The sequence below is a fragment of the Nycticebus coucang genome, chromosome 17, assembly GCF_027406575.1.
Source record: "Nycticebus coucang isolate mNycCou1 chromosome 17, mNycCou1.pri, whole genome shotgun sequence".
Taxonomy (NCBI): Eukaryota; Metazoa; Chordata; class Mammalia; order Primates; family Lorisidae; genus Nycticebus; species Nycticebus coucang.
This window is the reverse complement of record NC_069796.1, coordinates 62535123-62560756: the sequence shown is the minus strand read 5'-3', so window position 1 is coordinate 62560756 and position 25634 is coordinate 62535123. Positions and strand designations below refer to the sequence as shown.

The 25634-nt window shown below is 46.0% G+C and overlaps 1 protein-coding gene across 2 annotated transcripts in view; it reads left to right on the top strand.

Annotated features, from left to right (window-relative positions):
* CCNJL (cyclin J like) overlaps window positions 1-25634 on the top strand; it is a 121983-nt gene that overhangs the window by 36448 nt on the left and 59901 nt on the right. For both annotated transcript variants that reach the window (XM_053566658.1, XM_053566657.1), the window contains exons 4-5: window positions 21660-21962; window positions 23952-24111. In XM_053566658.1, the coding sequence (XP_053422633.1) occupies window positions 21660-21962; window positions 23952-24111 (463 nt within the window). The remainder of the gene's footprint in view (window positions 1-21659; window positions 21963-23951; window positions 24112-25634) is intronic.

Sequence of the window (25634 nt, the reverse complement as noted above, 5' to 3'; positions counted from 1 at the left end):
GCTGGGACTACAGGCACCCACCACCCGCCTGGCTATTTTTTAGAGACAGGGTCTGGCTCTAGCTCAGGCTGATCTCAAACTTGTGAGCTTAGGTGATCTGTCTTTCTAACCCTCCCAGAGTGCTAGGATTACAGGCATGAGCCACTGTCACCGGCCCTTGTTTTGTAAGTTCAAAGAGGCCAAGGAAGTTGTCCATGGTCACACGGCTTGGTATTCTGCTTTTTTTTTTTTTTTTTTAATACACAGAGTCTCACTTTGTTGCTCCTGGTAGCAGGGGCAACAAAGTGCTATGGTGTCACAGCTCACAGCAACCTCACACTCTTGGGCTCAAGCAATCCTCTTGCCTCAGCCTCCCAAATATCTGGGACAACAGGCACCCACCACAACCCCCGGCTAGGTATTTTGCTTTAAAAAAAAAAAAAAAATTGGGGCAAGACATGATTGCAAGAGGGACTTTACCTAACAATTGCAATCAGTGTAACCTGGCTTATTGTACTCTCAATGAATCCCCAACAATAAAAAAAAAAAAAAAAAATTGAGGCTCAGCACCCATAGCACAGTGGTTACGGCGCCAGCCATGTGCACCAAGGGTGGTGAGTTCGAACCCAGACTGAGCCAGCTAAACAACAATGACAACCTCAACAAAAAATAGCCAGGCATTTTGGTGGGTGTCTGTAGTCCCAGCTACTTGGGTGGCTGAGGCAAGAGAATCGCTTAAGCCCAGGAGTTTGAGGTTGCTATGAGCTGTGAAGTCACTGCACTCTACCAAGGGTGACAAAGTGAGGCCCTGTCTCAAAAAAAAAAACAAAACATTGAGGTAAAATGAGGTGTGGTAGCTCACGCTAGTAATCCTCGTGCTCTTGGAGGCCGAGGCTGGAGGATCACTTGAGCTCAAGAGTTCGAGACTATCCTGGGGAAAAACAAAACTCCATCTCTACTAAAAGTGAATAAACTATGTGGGCATTGTTGTAGGTACCTGTAGTCTCAGCTACTTGAGAGGCCGAGGCAGGAAGATCTGTTGAACCCAGGAGTTTGAGGTTGCTGTGAGCTAGACTGATGCTATGGCACTCTAGCCTGGGCAACAGAGTGAGACTCTGTCTCAACGAACAACAAACAAACAAAAAAGCTCTTTAAAAAATTGAGGTAAATTCATACCATAAAATTATAAAATTACCCTTTTTTTGTTTGTTTTTCTGAGACAGTCTTACTCTGTCACCCTGTGTAGTGTTCTGTGGCATCATCATGGCTTATAACAACCTCAAACTCCTGGGCTCAGGTATGCTCTTGCCTCAGCCTCTCAAGTAGCTAGGAGTACAGGCACCTACCACAATGCCTGGCTAATTTTTCTATTTTTAGTAGAGAAGGGGTCTTGCTCTTGCTCATGTTGATCTTGAACTTCTGAATTCATGTGATCCTCCCGCCTTGGCCTCCCCACGTTCTGGGATTATAGGTATGAGCCACCACCTGGCCAAAATTACCACTTTAACCATTTTAAAGTATATGATTCAATGGCAGTTAGTACATTCATACTGGACCTTTTTATCATTATTCTATAGGAATCCTTTTACCCATTAAGCAGGCACTTCCCATTCCTTCCAACCCTAGCCCTGGCAACTGCTAATCTGGTTTTTTCCTGTATAGATTTGTGTGTTCTGGCTATTTCTTCTAGAAATGATCATACACTATGTGTCCATCTGTGTCTAGCTTCTTTCACATAATATTTTCAGGGTTCACCCACGTGGTTGCACCTGTCAGTACTTCATTCTTTTTTACAACTAAATAATCTTCCATTGTATATACCACAATTTGTTTATACAGTCGTCTGTTGTTAGATATTAGGGTCATTTTGACCTTTTGGCTATTGTGAATGCGCTGCAACGAATATTCAGATAAAGTTTTGTTTGAACGTGAGTTTTCAGTTTTTTTAGGATATACCCAAGAATTGGATTTCTGGTCATATGATAATTTTATGTTGAATTTTTTGAGAAACCTTGAAGTTTCCCTTTTGTCTAGTGGTTGCTGCCCAAGGGTGACTAGACTGTAGAGTCTAGGACATGGACCGCCCTGAGCAGGGAAGAAGTGGGAGGAGAGGGAGCCAGAAAGGCAAGAGGCCAGGTCATGCTACCCTCTTTTGCTAGGCGGTAGCTTGGCCTTCATTATAAGACCTTATATTGACTTGGCACCAGTAGCACAGTGGTTATGGTGCCAGCCACATACACCGAGGGTGGCAGGTTTGAACCTAAACAACTGCAACAACAACAAAAAATAGCTGGGCGTGGTGGCAGACGCCTATAATCCCAGCTACTTGGGAGGCTGAGGCAAGAGACTTGCTTAAACCCTAGAGTTTGAGGTTGCTGTGAAGCCATGGCACTCTACTGAAGGCGACATAGTGAGACTCAGTCTCCAAAAAAAAAAAACACCTTATCGTGTAAGAAGGGTGAGATACATGTTTATTATAAAAATCCAAAAGACATAGAAGTACCTACTGTAAAAAAGTGGTTCCCTCCTGTACTTACAGTCCCATTCCCTCAGTTTGGTGTGTGTCATTCCAGATGTAGGTGTAATTGTATGTTTTGATTACTGGGAAAAAAAATTCTATTTTTATTTATAGGGGGAGATGAATTATAAATTAAATTCATAAAAACTCCCTAGCAAACAAAATTGCTAGATTCCTTCTCTTCCTCCCTTTTGTATATGATTTTTTCTTTCACCATCTAATTTTTTTTTTTTTTTTTTTTTGAGACAGAGTATCATGCTACTGCCCTGGGTAGAGTGCCATGGCGTCACAGCTCACAGCAACCTCAAACACTTGGGCTTAAGCGATTCTCTTGCCTCAGCCTCCCAAGTAAGTGGGACTACAGGAGCCTGCCACAACACCAGGCTATTTTTTGGTTGCAGTTGTCGTTGTTGCTTAGCAGGCCCAGGCTGGGTTGGAACCCACCAACCTTGGTATATGTGGCTGGTGCCCTACCCACTGAACTACAGGCACTGCCCTAATTTCTTTTCTTTTCTTTTCTTTTCTTTTCTTTTCTTTTCTTTTCTTTTCTTTTCTTTTCTTTTCTTTTCTTTCTTTCTTTCCTTTCTTTCCTTTTCTTTCTTTCTTTCTTTTTTTTTTTTTTGAGACAGATTCCCACTCTGTTGCCCTGGTTAGAGTGCTGTGGCGTCATAGCTTACAGCAACCTCAAACCCTTAGGTTCAACTGATTCTTTTGCCTTAGCCTTGCTAGTAGCTGGGACTATAGGCATCTACCCCATCGCCCAGCTATTTTTTTGTTTGTTTGTTTGTTTAGCAGGTCCAAGCTGGGTTCGAACTCACCAACCCTGGAGCATGTGGCCAGCGCCCTGAGCTATGGGTGCCCAGCCACACCATCTAATTCTAATTCCATCATACCTTTCCTTTGCAAACTTCTGTTTTCTTTCATTTTCACTTCCAGAGTCCTACCCAGTCCCTGGGAAAACCAAGGTTTCCACTGCTGAGTTGTTTTTCTCTGGCCTCAGAGCCCCATCTTGCCCCTAACCGACTGCCTCTGACCTGTAAAAAGCAGTGGAAAGCAAAGCAGACAAATCCATCTGTTTCTTGGAGTAAAATTCTGACTTCCAGTTTTTGCCAGTGGCCTTCATTGCCAGGAGGGGGTCATGATGCCTTTTTGCCAGTGTCCAGGCCTTTCTGGACACTGATCTTGTGCACAGTAAGTCTCATGCTGTCCTGAGCTAAGCTGTAAAAAGACTCATCTCCTTACTGTAATTTTTTAAAGTTAGGAATAGTGTAGTCACTTGTAAAGTGAGGTTTGAAGAATAAAATAAAAATCTTTTTTCCCTTCCCACTCTCCCAAAATAATTTCAGGCAACAGTTTCTTGGGCCTTCTTACAAAATTGGCGTGGTGCATTTTTCTAAATATGTTCTGTGCATATACAGACACACAGTGGATCCTCATTATTCACAGATTCTGTACTTGTGAATTTGCCTGCTCAATAAATTGTTTTTGTAAACCCAAAATCAGTGACAGTGCTTTGCGATCATTCATGGACATACGCGGAACAGTGAAAAATCTGAGTTGTCCTGTATGCATATTCCTGGCCGAGATGGAACAAGAAGCACTCTGCGTTTTGTTTCAGCTTTCATACTGTAAACAGGTGTCCTTCTTTTGGTTTATTTAGTAACACATTTTTCATATTTTTGTGCTTTTTGGTGGTGACTTTGATTTAAACGATCCCCAAACATAGGGCTAACGTGCTGTCTTGTGTTCCTAAGCTCAAGATGGTTTCGATATCTCTTCTTAAGAAAATGCCTGTTAGCTGGGTGGGCAGTGCATGCCTGTCATCCCAGCTATTTGGGAGGCTAAGCCTTGAGTTTAGGAGGCTCTCCTGCAGTGTGATTACACCTGCGAATAGCTACTGTACTCCAGCCTGGCCAACATAGTGAGACCCTGTCTCTAAAATAAAAAGGACTGGGGACAGTGGCTCTTGCCTATAATCCTACCACTCTAAGAGGTGGATGCAGGTGGATTGCTTGAGCTCAAGAGTTCAAAACCAGAGCCTGAGCAAGAGCAAGACCCCAGCTCTACTAAAAAATAGAAAGAATAGCTAGGTATAGTCCTAGCGACGTAGAAGCCTGAGGCAAGAAGATTGTTTAAGAGTTTGAGGTTGCTGTGAATTATGATGCCACGGCACTCTACTAAGGGAAACAAAGTGAGACTCTGTCTCCAAAAACTATAGAGTTAGCATGTTGTTGGCTGTAAGTTTAATGTTAAGGAATCAACAATATATTAAACAGGGTGGCGCCTGTGGCTCAAAGGAGTAGGGCGCCGGTCCCATATGCTGGAAGTGGCGGGTTCAAACCCAACCCTGGCCAAAAACGGCAAAAAAAACCAAAAACAAACAAAATACATATTAAACAAATACACAAAACGAGATTGTATATTGTTAGATTGAAGAAATATGGTCAGAGACTTGCAGGAACAAAACCCTATATCTTCCCCTAGAAGCAGTGAGTTGGTATTCACTAATTTAGTGTTCAAGGTGACTTCATAGAATATAACTACCAAGAATAACAAGAATCACTAGATATATTTACACACATGGATTAATACTAAAGGTGCTTCAGGGAACATCTTTCTCCATCAGCCTGTATGGATTTACTTTCCTCTTTTTGTTGACTACAGAGTTCTCTATTGATGAACTTTTTGGTTACCATCCATCTTTTTTTCCCACTATAAACAATATGACAGTGAGGCGGTGCCTGTGGCTCAGTGAGTAGGGCACTGGCCCCATATACCAAGGGTGGCAGGTTCAAACCCAGCCCTGGCAACAAACTGCAACAAGAAAATAGCCAGGTGCTGTGGCAGGCACCTGTAGTCCCAGCTACTTGGGAAGCTGAGGCAGGAGAATCGCCTAAGCCCAAGAGCTGGAGGTTGCTGTGAGCTGTGATGCCACAGCCCTCTACCAAAGGCGACAAAGTGAGACTCTGTCTCTAAAAAAAAAAAAAAAAAACAGTATGACAGCGATTGTCCTTTTCCCTGTCTTTGCACATTTAAGGTAAATTCCCAGAGGTGGATTTGTTTGGTCAAAGAGTGTGTGCAGTGACGATTTTGATAGTGCCAAATTATCTTGCAGAAGCTTTGGAAGGGTGGTTTTTTTTTGTTTTTGTTTTGTGTTCCTTTAAGACAGAGTCTCACTTTGTCACCTTTGGTAGAGTGCCATTGTGTCATAGCTCACAGCAACCTCAGACTCTTGGGTTCAAGCTATCCTCTTGCCTCAGTCTCCTGACTACAGGCACCTGCCACAATACCAAGCTATTTTTTAGAGACAGGGTCTAGCTTTTGCTCAGGGTGGTCTCAAACTCCTGAGCTTAGGTAATCCACCTGCCTCAGCCTCCCAGAGTGCTAGAATTACAGACTTGAGCCATTGCTTCTGACCTGAAGGTGTTTTTTGTTGTTGTTTTGTTTTGTGTGTGTTGTTTCTTTTGATGTTTTTTTTTTGTGTGTGTGTATGTGTGTGAGACTGAGTTTCACTCTGTCACCCTGAGAAGAGTGCTGGGGCATCACAGCTCACAGCATCCTCCAACTCCTGGGCTTAAGCGATTCTCTTGCCTCAGCCTCTCAAGTAGCTGGGACTTACAGGTGCCCACCACAACGCCCAGCTATGTTTTGGTTATAGTTGTCATTGTTGTTTGGCAGGCCTGGGCTGGGTTCGAACCTGCCAGCTCTGGTGTATGTGGCTGGTGCCCTAGCTGTGAGCTACAGGTGCTGAGCCTGTTTTGATTTTTTGAGACAGGGTCACACTCAGTTGCCCAGGCTAGAATGCAATGGTATCATCCTGGCTTACCTTGTAGAGGTTTTAACTTGACCAGACTACAGCTAATGAGATCTCTTATTTCTTTTCTTTTTTAAATTGTTTTTGAGACAGAGTCTCACTTTGTCACCCTTGGTAGAATGCCATGGCATCACAGCTCACAGCAACCTCAAACTCTTAGGCTTACACGATTGTCTTCCCTCAGCCTCCCAAGTAGTTGGCTAAATCAACTATAGCCGCCTGCCACAATGTCCAGCTATTTTTAGAGATGAAGTCTCACTCTGGCTCAGGCTAGTCTCCAACCTGTGAGCTCAGTCTCAAGATCTCCTATTTCTTTTTCTTTTTCTTTTTTTTTTTTAGAGACAGAGTCTCACTTTATTGCCCCCAGTAGAGTGCCGTGGCGTCACACAGCTCACAGCAACCTCCAACTCCTGGTCTTAGGCGATTCCCCTGCCTCAGCCTCCCGAGTAGCTGGGACAATAGGCGCCCACCACAGCGCCCGGCTATTTTTTTGTTGCAGTTTGGCCGGGGCAGGTTTGAACCCGCCACCCTTGGTATATGGGGCCTGTGCCCTGCCCACTGAGCCACAGGCACCGCCCAAGATCTCCTATTTCTTTCTTTCTTTTTTTTTTTTTTGAGACAGAGTCTCACTTATTAACCCTTGGTAGAGGGTTGGTGGTGTCACAGCTCACAGCAACCTCCAAATCCTTGGGGCTTAGGCGATTCTCTTGCCTCAGCCTCCCAAGTAACTGGGACTACAGGTGCCGGCCACAACACCCAGATATTTTTTTTGTTGCAGTTTGGCTGGGGCTGGGTTTAAACCCGCCACCCTTGGTATATGGGGCCAGCGTCTTACTCATTGGGCCACAGGCGCCACCCAAGATCTCCTATTTCTTGAACTGAACTTTTGTTGTGAAAGCCTTTGGAACCACTTTACTCCACCTAAAAATGGAATTAAAAGATAAGCAATGTCCCTTCTCCATCCTGCCCCCTCACCAGAGTTCACTTATGGCTTTCCTTCTGTGCTCCGAGCAGGGAGAGCATTTATTTGCATTCTGAGTTTCTGCCATGCCCTGTTCAGGATGCTCAGACAAGGAATCATTTCCAGACCAATTGTTTTTAGGGCTCTTTAGGCCAGAAATCAATAATGGCCTCATGTTAATCTTAGGACAGGTACCAGTAAAGGCTATTGCCTGCGAGGTACTTTAACTGGAGGCTTCAGGAGACTCTAGGGGAAGCTTGTCTTTTTCCTAGTAAACCAGCATCACTCTCCCTTGCTCTCCCTATGCCCTGCCCCCTCTCCCTGGCCACACACCCGTGTTTTGACACTTGGCAAGTATTATTTCTGAAAAGCAATTTCTTTTTCTTTTTATTGTTGGGGATTCATTGAGGGTACAATAAGCCAGGTTACACTGATTGCAATTGTTAGGTAAAGTCCCTCTTGCAATCATGTCTTGCCCCCATAAAGTGTGACACACACCAAGGCCCTACCCCTCTCCCTCCGTCCCTCTTTCTGGAAAAGCAATTTCTTTGACACCAAGGCTGGAGAGTTTAGAAACCTGAAAACAGTTCTCATCCCTCCTGGAGGACGGGGATGGACTGAAGTTAAGCACAGCAGCTCTCCCCAAAGCTGAGAATGCTTGAGATGCCCCCAGAGCTCTAATTGTAGGCTGTAGCAATGCAAGTAGTGATTTTTCTAGGTTGTCTTTTTCAGGGGTGTATTTTGGACAAAGCATAAGATGTGTTGATAGAATTAACCCCAAATCTGAAAGGCAACTTGGCAGCCCCTTGGCAGGAGAGAATTTAACAGCCACTTGCATCTCACACAAGAGCAGGCAGGAGGAGCACTTCTTTCTTCCCTGCCGTGAAGAGCATCTGAAAATGTTTGAGCATGTTAGGATAGCTCTTGGATTTGATGTGTACACTTAATGTGACAGTTGTTTTTTTTCCTTCTAAAATGCTGCTGCAACATGGATGGTATGGTGGTCCCACGGCACAAAGAGGACTGGAAAGGGTAATCTGTCACATAAGGGCCTTGCCGAGCAGATCCCAGCTCTGGGCTTGAATGTCACCACCGCACAGTGAATTAGCTGAAGACATGGTGATTTTCCATTTCCTATTCCCGTCCCTGCAGACTGGCAGGCTTCAAGCTATTTCAGAGGAGGGATTTTGTGTGAACTGCCTGTCAGACAGCTGGCTGGGCCGGAAACTCTTTAAATTGTGCAATTGGCCTTAGCAAGTCTAGCACCCAGACCTGTTTGTCCAGGACCTGGGTTTCTGGGCTTGGAGTGGCTTTTGTTTTGGTTTGTTTTCAGGGAGGGGGTCTGGATCTCAAGCTGAATGAGTTAATTGAATGTGCATTGTTTGGGAACCTCTGAACCACACAGAGAAATCATTCAAAAAACATTTATTTGACCTCTACTATATTGGAGGCACTCTTGGTCCTCGGGAGACAGCTGTGATCGGAAGGAATGTCTGCAGTCCTTGTCACTGAAGATGATAGCCATTCCACATGTGTGTACCTACTATGCGCTGGGCCTCTGCTAATGTTGGGAAGATGGTGGAACACCAAACAGATGGAGCCCTCATCTTTAAGCTGCTTATAATCTGGACACATCTCCTAAAGAAGCAGCCTTCAACCCTGGCATTACCAGCAGGTCTCTGGACTGGATACATACCAAGAACAAACTAGCTGCCCGTCTAAGAAAATTTAAGAGTCCTTGCTGTTAGAACAGCCTGATGGGCAGAGAGAGATGATTAGGACATTGACATCAGGAGCGCCTTATGCTTTCAGCAGCCCACCCTTCTCTGCACACTGGTCATTACTGTCCGTGGCGATAGGACGCAGGGCAGCTTGGGTTGGTTTTGAAATGAGGTCCAGACTGGAAGGAAGTATGCCAGCCTATTATATCCCTGTGTGGTGAGATTAGAGATTATTTTTATGCTTGGAGTGTTTGCTGAATTTTCAAGATTGTCTTTAAGGAGTGTGTGCTGTCTCTCCTTGCCTCCTAAGTCTTAATTTAATTACAAGCATTTCAGTGTCTAGACAGGAAAAGTCTCTTCTTTGTCACAGACATGGTGGGGTTTCTGAGACTCTTTTAGGAAAGTCTGACACCTCCTGACTTGTGGACATTTGTAAAATGAGTTCATGACGAGGTATTTTTGGACCAGAGTGGACCCACGTTCTGGAACCTTCTCTGGTAGTTACTCTATCAGTTCTGGCTTCTAGGTTCTCATCAGTAATAGCCTTTGCCCTCTGAGGAGTTTAAAATGTTTTTCCTTTGTGGGAGAGAAATATTTGTTCCAAGTAGAATATGAAGAGATAGAAAATCTTTAAAGAGTAATAAAAGAAAAATAATTTGTAATCTCACTATGTTTTTCTCCCCTATAACCAGAATTTAGTGGGGGAAGGTAAATCTTAGCCTCAGTGATACTAAAATAGCTAATGTTCATCGAATGTTTATATGTCGGGCAGTGTTGTGAGTTTTTTACAGATATTTTCTCATTTAATCCTCACAACAATCCAGCTGTACAACAACGGCTTTCATCACGTGGCCAGACCACTTCCTTCCTTGCTGTACTAGGAAGACTCAGGTCAGCAAGTGGAGAGTCTGCTGGTCCTCTGCTTTGTGAACCAGCAGAGCAGCATTTTCAGCTGACCTGGATGAATACATCAACCCTCAGGACCAGCTCCCATGTCTGGAAAAGGCTTCCCTCTAGACCTGGAGAGAAGTGGCCAAGGTGGCCTCTCCTTGTCCTTCTGCCTGCTGGCAGCAGAGGGTGGAACAAAGGATGCCAGGCCCTTGTGCCCATGTGCTGGACACAGACCTTGTCCAGAGGCAGCCCCTGGTGAGCTGGGAACAAGCATTCTGCACAGCAGTGAGACAGAAACCCTCATGACGGGAGAGAAGCCTGTCCCTCCACATGCAGCACTTGCTCAGCCCTGGCCCTGGATACCAGCTGTCTACTCAACAAATGGCCCCCTCCCTCACAGGGCCTGCTTGCAGACAGACAGTAAAATTTAGGGGTCACTTTTAAGCAGAGCATAACTAAGTGAGAGATTTGCTGAGGCCACAGTGTAAAGTTATCACACCAGCCTCTCCATCCTGACACAGGAAAGTTGTTGCAGCAAGAAGGGAAACCCGTGTGTGACCCACCTGGCTGAATGCCACCTTTGAGCCAGGAGGCATTTTCACAATTTCCTCCTGAAGAAAACAACCATCCACAACCTCACCTGTGGTTTCCGATTTTAAAATTGGTTTCAGGTGACTGGGTGCAGTGGCTTACACCTATTTTCTTAGCATTATGGGAGGCCAAGATAGGAAGATTGCTTGAGTTCAGGAGTTCAAGACCAGCCTGAGCAAAGTGAGACCCCGTCTCTACTAAAAATAGAAAAAATTAGCTGGGTATTGTGATTGGTGCCTATAAGTCCCAGCTATGTGGGAGGTTGAGGCAGGAGGATTGCTTGAACCAGGGTTTTGAGGTAGCTGTGAGCTAGGTGAGGCCATGGCACTCCAGCATGGGCAATAGAGTGAGACTTTGTCTCAAGAAGAAAAAAATTAGGCTCAGGAGTTGATTCAGCTTATCAGAAACGGGCTGCTTCCACTCTTCTTTCTATCCATCCGTCCATCATCCATCCATCCATCCATCCATCGTTTATGCACGGCTTCTCTATGCCGGAGACTGGAGATGCAGCCATGAGCAGGTCAGCCTTGCTTTTGAGAGAAGAAAGAGAAAATAAGGGAGCTTTGGCTTTGTTTCCTAAGGGAGGAAGGGAGCTTGGCTAGGCAGGGCTCTCAGTTCTGCTTTTAGGCCAGGTCTGTCCAGCGGGCTGGTACTGGAGGCTTGTTTCTCCAGGACATTTCCTAACCTCAGAATCCCAGTGGGGCCAGAGACCTTGGATGCAGCTGCAGCAGGTCCTTAAGGGCAGAGGGAGTGTGTTGGTAGTGGCGGTGGCTACCTGCTCCTTAACCCCTGTGGTCTTCACAGCTTCCTCCCTTCCCTGAAGACCACAGAAGAATCCTCTTAGGGGCAAGGGGGCCCTTGCTTTGCCACTGGCTTCCCCTCCCGCCCCCCCACCCCCAATCAAATCTCATCCGGAAGCCGAACTGTCATTATATCTGTAACTGTGATTATGGAGTTGGGCCTGAATTGAGCACAGATTTATAAAGGGCACCATTCTGGGCACACTAAGTTGTCATCCTCACCACAATCCTGTCTACACTTATTGTTCTCATGTCACAGCTGAGGGGGGATAGTCTGGGAAGTTGAGGCTCGACGCAGACCGCATGCGCAGAAGTGGGATAGTCCTCCCCAGAGTGTGTGCTCTGCCCCCTTGTGCTGCAATGGAAGGGAAAACAGCTTTTCAGACGATGTTGTCCTCAGGGTAGTTTCATGGATTCTCCATCAAATTGCTCAAAATCTGTCTCCCCTAGTTCTTTGGAAAGACACTTGTCTGCTGGACATAAGAGCAGTCTCTCTTTTGGAGAAGAATAGGAAGCACCTTTCTTACCTTTAATAACTACAGAAAGTCAAGAGGGGTGCCTTCAACATAGAAAGTTTTCTGGTAGAGATTCACTCCTTTGACTTAAATTCTGTCATTAGAAGAAAAAACAGTCCTTTGATCATACAGATCTTTAGTGAAAAGGCTCTGGAATTAAATTGCTAAGTAGCATAAGCAGAGGGGAGACTGAAGACTATTGTGGAGAAGGGGGTGGTTGGATGGGGAGAGGCTGTAAGTGTTCTGACACCCACACTGATGGGAATTCCTCCACCAAAATAGATGCATTCGTTATAGAGACGATAGGATTGCAGGGAGCCTTGTGACCATATGTAAGGTTTCCTGCTTACAGTATGGAAAGCTCTGGACTTTGGAGTTTTTTTTTTTCTTTGAGACAGAGTGTCATATCACCCTTGATAGAGTGCTGTGGCATCACAGCTCACAGCAACCCCAAACACTTGGGCTTAAGCGATTCTCTTGCCTTAGCATCCTGAGTAGCTGGGACTACAGGCACCTGCCACAATGCTCAGCTGTTTTTTGGTTGCAGTTGTCATTGTTTAGCAGGCCTGGGCTGGGCTCAAACCCATCACCCAATTCACTGAGCTACAGATGCCGAGCATGGACTTTGGAATTGTTTATTCATTCACTTAAACAGAACACAAAAACCGTTTATTATTGACTTTATTTGAGAGGCTGTGCTAGGTGAACAGGATCTACGGTGTTCTACAAGACACAGGTTGGTGCCCACCCTTATGCAAGAGACAGCCAGACTTTTTTTCTTTCTTTTTTTTTTTGAGATGGAGCATCAAGCTGTCACCCTGGGTAGAGTGCAGTGGCATCACAGCTCACAGCAACCTCCAACTCCTGGGCTCAAGCGATTCTTCTTCCTCAGCCTCCCAAGCAGCTGGGACTATAATGCCTGGCTACACCCACCATAACGCCTGGCTACACAGTCAGACATTTTAACTTTGCTTTGTCCCTCACCAGCTGGGTGACTGGGCAACTCACTTAACCTTTCAGAGCTTTTATTTCCATGTGGAAAACACCCCCAACCTCCCGGGGTTGTTGCCAGAATTAACTAAGAGACATAAGAACAGTCCCTGGAGCACCCACTACCACAATGAGGTAGGATGGGTGTAGGACTGGCCAGTGTGTCGATGCCTACTATGCACTGGGCCTGGGATGCAGCAGTGAACCAGATGCCAAAGCTCCCTGCCCATCGTGTCCTGGTGTGTGGATTTCTACGTCTTGCTAACTGACTGGATGACCTGGAAAAGTCTCATCCCTGAGAGTGAGGGCTTCTGGGAAAGACCCTGGACATTGTCCTCCTTTCATGGCTGTGAGCCATGAAACCACCTGTAAAGGGTTCAAGATCACAGTCCTAGGGAAGGAGGCTGGAGCTACTCTACTGTCCACTCTGAGCAACCAACACAGCTTGGCCAGCAGGGTCATGATGGGAGACCCTTTTCTTGGGCTTACTTCCACCCCCTTTTTCAGAAGAACAGTACAGATGAACTGCCAAGCCTTGTGGTGGGTGCCTGTAGTCGCTTAAGGCAAGAGAGGCTGGGCAAGAGAATCGCTTAAGCCCAAGAGTTTGAGGTTGCTGTGAGTTGTGACGCTACAGCACTCTACTGAGGGTGACATAGTGAGACTGTCTCAAAAAAAAAAAAAAATCCCAGGTCTGGAGTGCAAAAAGAATAAATACGACATTCAGTAAATAATACCGCAGCAGCTATCGTCGTTTATGGAGCACTTCCTATGTACTAGGTCCTCTGGCCGGCATGTTACCTATGAATCTTCCTTGAGCCCTCCCTACCACCCCATGGGGTATGAGTTTCCAAGTGATTGCCCACGATCACATAGATTAGAACAGGAGAGGAGACCAGCCTGAGCAGGAGCAAGTCCCTGTTTCTACTAAAAATAGAAAAATTAGCCAGGCAGAATAGGAGAGGAGACCAGCCTGAGCAGGAGCAAGACCCTGTTTCTACTAAAAATAGAAAAATTAGCCGGGCATCATAGCGTATGCCTCGAGAGACTGAGGCAGAAGGATTGCTTGAGCCCATGATTTCAGATTGCAATAAGCTATGATGACAGCATTGCACTCTAGCCTGGGCGACAAAGCGATACTCTGTAAAAACAAAACAAAACAAGAGAGTGAGGATGAGCCTGAACTTAAGGCCCTTGGGGGAGGGCTTTCTTGCCTGTTTCCAGTAGGGACTTTCCTGATAATCCTGGCTCTCTCTGGTTGCACGGACTCCAAGGTCATAAATAAAGCTGGTGGGAGTTCTGCCCTTCCTGTGACACTTCTTTCCCCTCTAGGCATCAGAAAGTTCTCTACTGAGCCTTGGCCTGCCTGAAGCTCCCCAGGCCCCACCCTGTATACTGTCTTCTTTTTTCCCAGCACAGGCCACCACACTGGGGAAAAGCCCTTGCCACCAGAGCTTTCTTCTTCCTCTTGGGTCCCTGCCACCTCACTGCCTAGCACTCCCCACAGTGACCTAGGAAGATGTCAGGCCCCACCTAGCACCAGTAGGCAGCTCCTGGCCCCTCTGGCTACCTCCCACTTCTGTCCTTCAACATCTGCATCCTGCAAAGTGGGGCAGGCAGGAGGAGTGTGGGATAATCATGCGGTCTCAGCTCCTCATTAAATTTGGTTCTCATTTTCATATGAAATGAGGAAGAGAAAGATTTTTAAATAGGAGAGTGGCCATTCTTGGGAAAGAATAGCTTTGCCTGTCTTTAAAAGCATTACATTTCCTTAGGAAAGAAAAGTGGCTGGCTGTTGCTTTAAAATCTAGTTCTCTTTAGCTAAGAAATTTTGGCCTTATCTCTGAGCCTAGGGTTAGCACCTGAGTGGGCAGCAGATTACCCTGAGTGGCATTCTAAATGAGCATCTATCCAGGTATGGACTGCTGGGGGAATTAAGTGAGTACAGAACACAGCCTGTCTACTTGAAGCTGGGCTGTGCCCAAGGCCTGGATGGTGGGAATGGGGGCAGTGCTGCTTCTGTGCTGGTTACCTTTTTGTTAAGTTTTATTTTGTTGTTGTTTTTTAAGACAGAGTCTCACTCTGTTGCCCTAGCTGGAGTGTCGTGGTGTCAGCCTAGTTCACAGCAACCTCAAACTCCTAGGTTCAATTGATCTTGCCTCAGCCTCTCAAGTAGCTGGCACTACAGGCACCTGCCTCAGCACCCAGCTCATTTTTCTATTTTTAGTAGAGATGGGGTCTTGTTCTTGTTCAGGCTGGTCTTGAACTCCTGAGCTCTAGTGATCCTCTGTCCTTGGCCTCTCGGAGTCCTATAATAACAGGTGTGAGCCGCTGTACCGAGCCAAATTTTATGTTCTTTACCACAATGTTTTTTTTTTTTTAATGCTATGAAAAGAAAAAAAAAGGGCGGCGTCTGTGGCTCAGTGAGTAGGGCGCCGGCCCCATATGCCGAGGGTGGCGGGTTCAAACCCAGCCCCGGCCAAACTGCAACAAAAAAATAGCCGGGCGTTGTGGCGGGCGCCTGTAGTCCCAGCTGCTCGAGAGACTGAGGCAAGAGAATCGTGTAACCCCAAGAGTTAGAGGTTGCTGTGAGCCGTGTGACGCCACGGCACTCTACCCGAGGGTGGTACAGTGAGACTCTGTCTCTACAAAAAAAAAAAAAAAAACTAGTCTGTGTGTGGGCATCTTTGCTTAAGCTGGATGGATGGTACCTAGCAACAATCGCCTCATCTGTTCTTGGAGAGTGTAGGTCATGTGGCTGGACTCATGGTCATCACTTTACTATGACCTGCCACATATCACCCAGATACTCTGTGCACTAGCTTGGGGAGTGGTGTTAGGGATCAGCCAGCTGGGTGTGTAAGGGGCACGTGAGAGGCATTACATATCACAGGTCACCACCAACACTGAAGGCGCATGGGTGTGTACCTACCTCTGAGAGTAAGTGCTTTGTTAGGTGTAGGATCTTTTCCAAACTTAGAAGGATGTTGATCAGGCTCCTGTCATTCAAATTGATGACAGTGTGAACATGAAAAATAACGTATTACTGAATATCAGATGATAGGAAAAACGAAGAAGTAGACAAAGTGATAGGTGATAGAATTCTTTTAGTTTCTGAGTGAGACTCTGTCACCCTGGGTAGAGTGTTGTGGTGTCATGGCTCATAGAAACCTCAAACTCTTGGGCTCAAATGATCCCCTTTCCTTAGCCTCCTGAGCAGCTGGGACTACAGGTGTGCACCACCACATCTGGCTAGTTTTTCTATTTTTAGTAAAGATGAGGGGCCAGTCTTGATTTTGCTTGGGCTGCTCTTAAACTCCAGAGTTCAGGCGATCCATCCATCTTGGCCTCCCAGAGTGTTAGGTGTAAACCATCATGCCCGGCCTTAACAAAGTGATAGGATTTTTAAAACTTATTTCCCAGTATAAGAATTTATTTAGGAAAGGGCCATCCGCAGGTGCCAGGCCATCAAGTTAAAAGTTACTGAGAACAGGATATTCACAGAGTCTCAAAGCCTCACAGATTACTTTTTAATTTCACAGGAAAGATCTTCCTTTAAGATCTGGTACTACCACTTTAATCAAGTGATGAAGCATAGTGTCACTATTGCTGGGACAAACTGATGTTGTATATGACTCCTGATGGGATCCAATAAGAAGGCCATAATGTCACCTGTGTAGTTAGTTTTCTTGCACAAATTCTTTGACCTGTATCTAATCATGGGGAAACAATCAGGCAGACATAGAATGTGGAACATTTTATAAGGCAACAGCCTATGTATTTCCAAAGAATTAGTGTCATGAAAAATGAAAAAATGGACCTAAAGAGGTAATAGACTCTTAAGTATGAACCTAGTTTGGGTTCTGGATCCAAAACAAATAAAAAAAAAAGTTATAAAAGGCATTTTTGGGACCCCTGGAGAAAGTCAAATATGGACTGAATGTAGGAAAAATGTTATTGTATTTATATTAATGTCTTAGAATTGCTAATAACAAGAAAAACTTTTTTTTTTTGAGACAGTTTTACTTTGTCACCCTAAGTAGAGTCGTGGCGTCATAGCCCACAGCAACCTCAAACTCTTAGGCTTAAGCAATTCTCTTGCCTCAGCCTCCCAAGTAGCTGGGATTACACGTCCCTGCCACAATGCCCAGCTATTTTTTAAAGACAGGGTTTTGCTCTTGCCTAGGCTGGTCTCAAACCTGTGAACTCAGGCAATCCACCTGCCTCAGCCTCCCAGAATGCCAGGATTACAGTTATGAGCCACCATGCCCGGCCAAGAAAAACTTTCTACTGGGTGACAGAAAGGGTCTAAAAACCCAAATATGACCACTGTGTATTTCATCTAGGTAATTAGAAACCACTTGTACCCCTAAATCTATTGGGAAAAAAAGTGATATAGACATTTATATTATAAAAGGCCTAAATATTCTTTGTTAGGGAGACAAAAAAGGAAGGAAGGGAAGGAAGAGGGAAAGATTAATTTAAACTAACTTTAAAAAGTACAACATGATTTAGTCTAACAAACGTTTATTGAATATTGTGACATATAATGTGCTGTGGATAGAAATATTTGAGTTTTTCCCCTGATAATCTTGGTAGGAAGATGGATATTTGAAAGGATCATTTAAGTAGTGTTGTACATGACAAATAGTATCTGCAGAGATGTTAAAGCTAATGGACTCTGGAGCCAGACTAACTGAATTTGAATTTTCAGCTTTGGAAATGACTACCTGTGTGGTCTCTGGCAAATGAATTAAACTTCTATTTCACTATATGCAAAGAAGTAAAAATATTAACTACTTCAAAAAAAAAGAATTACTAGTAGCATTATGATTTATAGGAAAGTGACCTTAGGAATGGATGCTGAAATGTTCAGGGGTGGCATGTTATGTCTGTAACATAACCAGAAATGGTCCAGCAACACCAATATTTACATACAATGTACAAACAAAGCAAACGTAGCTCAACGTCAGCTGTCAGTGAAAGGTTGTTCTTTTCTTTCATCTCTTCTGTGGATTTGAAACTTTTCAAAATAAAAAGTGCATCAAGGGAGTAAAGGAGAGTCTGTGGCCATTGTCTGACTTGGAAGGACTCAGACTACTGTTCCCGGCCTCCCTGGGGACCCGCCTGAAGACGTCTAGGCATCTGTTGTCTGTGGTTTGTTGATAAGGAGGAAGCAGCTGAGTAGCGGTGCTTAGTGGGGGCTGCAGTGCCTACTGGGGGCAGCACTGGAGACGGGGGCCAGCGTACTCACAGTTGTGGGAGGAGGAGGGGAGGAAGTGTCTGCCAGGCACGTGCAATGCCAGGAAACTCATACTCTTTTCTGGCTGTGAAATGTGTTGTGCTGGGGGAGAGTCGCTAAGCTGGGCTTGGCATGGTCTGCAGTTAAAAGCAGGGACTCTGAAGTCCGCTTCTGGATGTAGAAGTTGAGTTTTCCCATAGGCTTTTTCTCTGAGTCTCTAGAGACTGTACAGGTTCTTACCTGGAATGTTCCTTTGAGGATCTAGTGTGTGGCAGCCATGAAACACAGGCTATTCTGTGTGGTGGGCACTTGTGAAGCACTTTGCATTCTGCATGACCATTTCATCTGCACATGCTTATATTCCTGTGGAATTTCATGCTGTTAGGTCTGGAGCAAACTCCTGAGGATTCAGACCCAGCTCTGCTTGGCTCTGGCCTTCAGTGTGGTAGGTCCCCAGGAGGCAGAGGGAGCAGGTGAAGTCAGATTCCCAGTAATCCCTGGCGCCTTCCATTGGAGGATAATCCTCCTGGGCTTGGTGGCAGAGCTCTGAAAGGTCTGAAAAGCAGGGAGAGGAGGGGGAAACTAATCTGATTGAGCACATCTGCTGTGTAGTAGACTGTAGGCTGCCAGCAGGGCTGTGCCAGGGTCTTAGTACCTCTCCCTGTACAGTGCACGTTCCCCTCACCACCTTCTGCTCCTCAGAGAAACAGAAAGCTGGCAGTATAATGTTCAGGGAAACCTGGCAACTTTGCAAAGAAAAAATGTTATCTCCTTTTTAAATTGCACAAAAAATGTATGATTGTTAGAGATAAAAGTAGACAATATAAGATCATCAGAGAAAAATTCAAATGACTTAAAAGTCCATTGTCCAGAAAGAACCATTCATTCATTCAGTTGGGCACTTACGATGTGCTAGGCACTGTGCTGAGAATGGATGGCACAGCAGCAAGGGGGTTAGCCCTGGTTCCTGTCCACATGGGTCTTAGAGTCAGGTGCTGACCATTAATATTAATACTTGGGGGTGAACACAGTGGCTCATGCCTGTAATCCTAGCACTCCAGGAGGCTGAGGTGGGTGCATTGCCTGAGCTCAGGGTTTCAAGACCAGCCTGAGCAAGAGTGAGACCTCATCTCTACTAAAAATAGAAAAACTAGCCAGGCATTGTGGTGGGCACCTGTAGTCTCAGCTACTCGAGAGGCTGAGGCAAGAGGATCACTTGAGCCTAGGGGTTTGAGGTTGCTGTGAGCTATGATACTACAGCACTCTACCCAGGATGACAGAATGAGACAGCTGTCTCAAGAAAGAAAAAGAAAAATTGGTGTTAAGCAGGTAATCTGAATTAAGAAGTGCATCGGTGATATCCGAGGACCACTAAACTGAGCTCTTTAGGACACCAATGAGGTCAGAGAGGGGCAGAGTTCCACGAGGCTGTACCTTGTACTTATAGAGGTATGGGGCTTCACAGGCCAGCAGTACCCGGTCCTCCAGGCTCACAAATGGGATTTCCATCTATACAAGAGTTTCTTGCCCCTCACAGCCTGACCAAGTTCCCCATGTGTGCAAGACAGGGGGGACTGGGCTCTGAGGGGCTGGAGCATGGGGGTGCTGTGGGCTGCGCAGACCGGGCGTCTGCTCTTCACCATGTTGCACATGCACATGTGCTCAGTTCCTCCCCATGAAAGACCAGAGCTCATGTCCTGCTGTCTTTACCCACTGAGTGGACTGTTGCCAGGCTCACAGAGACCCAGGCCTGCCCAGACTCGGCTTCATTTCACCTGCCATCCTTTGAGGCCTCTCTCAGGAACACGTTGTTCGTTAGTTCCTCATCTCCCCTGAGCAGTGTGAGAGGCTGGTGGGAAATGGGTCAGGGACATTTGCAGCTGTGAGCAGGTGTGAGCACATTTCGTTTCCAGGTTTCTGCATTGGCACCCATGTGTGCTTTGAGGTCAGCCAGGCAACCTTGCCGTTTCTTCTGTCACTTGCTTAGCAGCAGCTCTGTACCCCATAGAGCTGGGCTTGGGATCGCAGGTGACCAGATCTAGGCCGGCCCTTACCACCTGACGTGGGAGCTGTACATTACTTGGGGACTGGGGTCAGGGAGGCTTCCAAGAGGCAGGACTCTGAAAGTAAAGGACATGAAAGGTTGGCTGAGTGAAGAGGGGTTGAGAAAGGGTGTTCCAGGCAGGGGAGTACATAAATGAAGGCTTGTAGGCAAGAACTACCAGTGATGGGGGTCCACAGCTGGGTTGTGAGGAGCATCGTGGCTGCAGAGGAGAGGCCCCATGCCATAGAGCCTCAGACAGTAGAGGCTGTTAAGCCCCCTAGCCCAGCCCTTGATCCTCAGTACACAAGCTGCCCCCTTTGCCCCTTGGGAGCAGTCCACAGCTGATGACTACTGGAGGTGATGTGTAAGCGCCTCTGTTCCCTGACTGTTAGCTGGAATAACCTAAAGCCTGTCTTTTACACCATTTCTTAGAATTCCTCGGTAGCATTACACACCAATTGTCTGCAATGGTGACTTGATAATGTGCCCTTTTGGGCTTCTTTCCTTTCCTGTTTTTTTTATTTTTATTTAATCATAGTTGTGTACATTAATGCAATTGTGGGGTGGGTACAATGTGCTGGTTTTATATACAATTTGAAATATTTTCATCAAACATGTTAACATAGCCTTCACGGCATTTTCTTAGTTATTGTGTTAAGACATTTATATTCTACCTTTAGTAAATTTCACATGTGCCCTATCCAGAAGACCAAAAATCACATTAGAGCAAAGATATTTGTACCAGAATGATTATTGCAGCTCAATTCATAATTGCTAAGTCATGGAAGAAGCCCAAGTGCCCATCAACCCATGAATGGATTAATAAATTGTGGTATATGTACACCATGGAATATAATGCAGCCTTAAAAACGATGGAGACTTTACCTCTTTCATGTTTACATGACTGGAGCTGGAACATATTCTTCTTAGCAGAGTGTCTCAAGAATGGAAGAAAAAGTATCCAATGTACTCAGCCCTTCCTGTTTTCTTTCCTCATCTACTTATCCTTCCCGGGCTCACCCTCCAAGGAGACTGTTTTAGAATAACCCAAACTAAGACCCCATTTACAGAGTTTGAACTCAATGCCGGGGCCAGGGGAGAGCCACTGAAGGGTGTTCCCACATCTGCAGGGACAGAGTCAGATTTGCACGGTCAAATCTGAAGTTGGGTTGGTGAGGGCCAGATGGCATTGGGAGGGGGGTGCAGATGGCTTACTCCCCAGGCCCTGACTGCCTTTGCTGACTGTTGTCATAGGCCTTCTGCTGGCCTGAGCATTGGCCTGAGCATTGGGTGTGCATTTTCTCATTGAATCTAACAAAAGTTTTATGAAATATAGGTTCCATTTTACACAAGAGGAAGCTGAGTCACAGAGAGGTTGAGACACCTGGCCATGATCACACAGCTAGCAGTGATGGCTTAGGGATTCAAGCCAGGTTTTACAGATGCAGAATATGTGCTCTTGTCCCTTGAAGTCCAGCCTTTCTGTCTTTTGTCCTCTCTGCCAGCACCATCCAGGCACTGTAAGGTGGGCCTTGAGCACACTGTGTGCCCGTGAGAGTCTTCCAGTAACCTCTGCTTCCCCTTCCCCCAACACAGGTAAATTTGAGGACAGGGAAGACCACGTGCCCAAGTTGGAGCAGATAAACAGTACGAGGGTCCTGAGCAGCCAAAATTTCACCCTCACCAAGAAGGAGCTGCTGAGCACGGAGTTGCTGCTGCTGGAGGCCTTCAGCTGGAACCTCTGCCTGCCCACACCTGCCCACTTTCTGGACTACTACCTCTTGGCCTCCATCAGCCAGAAGGACCACCACTGCCACACCTGGCCCACCACCTGCCCCCACAAGACCAAAGAGTGCCTCAAGGAGTATGCCCACTACTTCCTAGAGGTCACCCTGCAAGGTGACAACTTCCATTCCCTTCCCCACCCACACAACAGCTGGGGTTAGGTGGCTCTGAGGGCCATGTCTGTCCAGAAGTGGGGTCTTCTTGTTGACTAGGACCTGTGTGCCCAGACCACTCTAACTTTGCAAGGGAAAAGCAAAGAAGGGTGATGTTAAACATGTTAAAACATACAAGCCACTGGTACCCTACAGACTTACAGACCACCTAGTCATTTTTCTTGTGGTCAACTGGAATGTTGCAAATGATTTAAATAGTATGGGTTGCCAGGCTCAGTGGCACACACCTATAATGCCAGCACTCTGGGAGGCTGAGTTGGCTAGATTGCCTGAACTCAGGAGTTTGAGACCAGCCTGAGCAAGAGCGAGACCCTGTCTCTACTAAAAGTAGAAAAACTGCCAGGCATTGTGGCAGGTGCCTATGCTCCCAGCTACTCAGGAGGCTGAAGCAAGGAGGTCACTTTGTTTGAAGTTGCTGTGAGGTAGGATGCCACAGCACTCTACCCAGGGTGACAGTGAGACTCTGTCTAAAAGAAAAGAAAAAAAAAAAAAAGGAAAAATAGTATAGATTCACAGGTAGGCCATTCCCAAATTGCTGTCATCATACAAATAGGGTGAGGGGAGTGAATAGTGTTTCCTGCTGGGACTACGGGCACCCGCCACAATGCCCAGCTATTAAAGTTACCCTAGCAATAAAAGTTACCCTATTTGAGGACTCTTAACTTGAAACTCACCCTTCCCAGTGTCTTAAAATCTAGGCGTTAGGTGAAATACTACCCCTGATGACCGGCCACCAACCAGTGGTTGTGTGTGTCAGCATCAGTGGTTGTGATACCCAGATATTCCCTGAGCATTTGCTGAGTGCCAGGCAGCTCACTTTAGTGCTTTGTGTATATCATCTCATTTGACCTTGACACTGAACATACACAAAAATCGTTTTTTTTTCCCACATTTTATGAATGGGGAGCATTGATGCTTAAGAGGTGAAACAACTTACCCAAAGTCATTGCTGGGATTTGAACCTGGTGTGTGTGGGGCTCTGACTCTGTTCCTGTAACTCTACTACCACCCTAACTGATACTTTAAAAGGCAGAAGTTGAAATAATTGGAAATCATGTACAACTTAAGATAGTGACACATCGAAAACCAAGTGGCTGGCTTGGCGCCTGTAGCACAGTGGTTATGGTGCTAGCCACATGCACCAAACATGGAGGGTTTGAGCCCGGCCCAGGCCAGCTAAACAATAATGACAACTGCAACAAGAAAATAGCCGGGCATTGTGGCAGGCGCCTGTAGTCCCAGCTACTAGGGAGGCTGAGGCAAGAGAATCGCTTGAGCCTAAGAGTTTGAGGTTGCCGTGAGCTGTGATGCCATATCACTTTACCAAGGGTGACATAGTGAGACTCTGTCTCAAAAAATAAAAAAAGAAAAGAAAAGAAAACCAGGTGGCATTCATGAAAACTGTAGGACTTTCAGCTGTTTGCCTCTGTACATAAATAGTACCTACTTTGCCATATGACTGGATATCATAGTAGGACATTGAGAACCAGGGTAAATCTAAGTAAACTGCCAATTTTAGTAATGGACACCAAACTCTTACAGCCATTCGTTCAAAAGATTTTCATTAAATAAATAAATAAATGAAAGATTTTCACTGCATGCTGCTGTGGGCCAGGCATTGTTATAATTAATAAGTAGCCCGAATGGTTTACAGTTGTGTTTGTAGAACATCAGCAAACCCCTGCAGCTCTGGGAGCTGTGGTCAGTATTTTGAAAGTCACCACTCTCTGCTGATACTAGAAATCCCAGACTGAGAGCCACGGTGCTTAAGATTCAAAAACAGCTAACACAGTTTCTCATTTTTCATCCTATTTATAGGACAGTGATTATCAGCCTTTGCACCAATTCATTTGTTCACCTGTTCTTGGGCTGAGCATGGGATTCCAGGGAGAGCATTTCAATGCTGACTCTCTCTGTCATTCGCTTTTAGATCATATATTCTACAAGTTCCAGCCTTCTGTGGTTGCTGCTGCCTGCGTCGGAGCCTCCAGGATCTGCCTGCAGCTTTCTCCTTACTGGACCAGAGACCTGCAGAGGGTCTCAAACTACTCCATGGAACATCTCAGCACATGCATTGAAATCTTGCTAGTGTAAGTTGCTCTCCTGAATGTCATGCTTCTGAAATACTGGATTCTGGTTGTTCTTACAGCCTGCCCTAGGTGACGAGTAATTTCCTGAGTCTGGAGCTTGTGATGATTTCCCCAGCTAAAGAGTCTCATATAAAGGTGGCCGGGTGACTCTTGATGGAAGTGGGACTTGGGGAGTCAGCCCTTTGGAATATTTTGAGTAGCTTTGGGTTTGCATCTTGAAGTTCAGGCAGTGAGAGTGGAGAGGACTGTGTATATCTCCTTTAAATGTCTGCACCCTTTGATCTGAGTCCCAGTGTAATCTCATGGATAAGCACATTGAGTGACTCTGCTTATAAGCTACTTTTCTCAGACATGGCCACTTCTTAGCCATCTAAGCCCAGAGTGACTTCAGATAAGAGGCACAGCCTCCTTGCAAGAGGCCCTGAAATCTTGAAACAGAAGTGTTCAGTGTATCAGAGAAGATGCTTAAAGTCATCGTGAATCCCTCATAGGGAAAACAATAATGGAGACAAAAGAGCTCCATGACCACAGGGAAGAGGGCAAACAGTATAGAGCCTCTTCTACCCAAAGGTGGCAGCATGTCGCAGATACTGGCCTGACTCACCAGGCAGTCCTGTGGGCCAAGCAGAAGCCCATGGGACCCCCTCCCCCTGCCCAGGAGCTGCCTTTTATCTCCAAAATGTGGGCAGCCTTGCTGATAGTAGCTTGTGTTTCAGTCCTTTGAAATGTCAGTCCTGCTCCTTTAACAAGTGGCCTTGTTTTAAGATCTGTGCTTCTTTTTTTTTGTTTTTTGAGATAGAGTCTCACTATGTCGCTCTCGGTAGAGTGCTGTGGCATCATAGCTCACAGCAACCTCAAACTCTTGGGCTTAAGCGATTCTCTTGCCTCAGCCTCCCAAGTAGCTGGGACTACAGGCTCCCGGCACAATGTCCAGCTAGTTTTTTTTTTTTGATAGTTGTCGTTGTTTAGCAGGTCCAGGCCAGTTTTGAACCTGCCAGCCCCGGTGTATGTGGCCGGCCCCCTAACCACTAGCTACTGGCACCAAACCTAAGAGCTGTGCTTTTCAGAAGGTCCCCAAAGCTAGAGAGTACAGCCTGGTCTGAGCGTACCTGGGTCCCTTCAGATATTCAGGTGCTCCTGGCTTGGCTTCATGTCTTCTTCCCCTATTCACTGGTGGATGGTTGTTGCTCTGGGATACCCCCTTGTCAGGTCTGTTGTAGTCCCCATTTTTTCCTTTTTACATAAGTGTCTAATTGTTTTGTTCCCAAGAAAGCTTTATGGGAAGCTTTTTTTTTTTGAGATGGCAAAAACACTTTTTGTTCCCCCCCTTTCAGATAGAGAACTTAGACCCCTATCGCTTCTCAGCCTTTTGGCTAAGATCAAGTGTAGAGAACTTAGACCCCAGGGGCAACTTGCTTGGTATCTGCCAGCTAAGGGGTGACCCAGTTGGGGATGGAGCTGGCCTTGAAGTGCCTTGAAGGCAGAGGTTGTGGTCCTTCTGGCATTAGGAACACTGCTGTGCC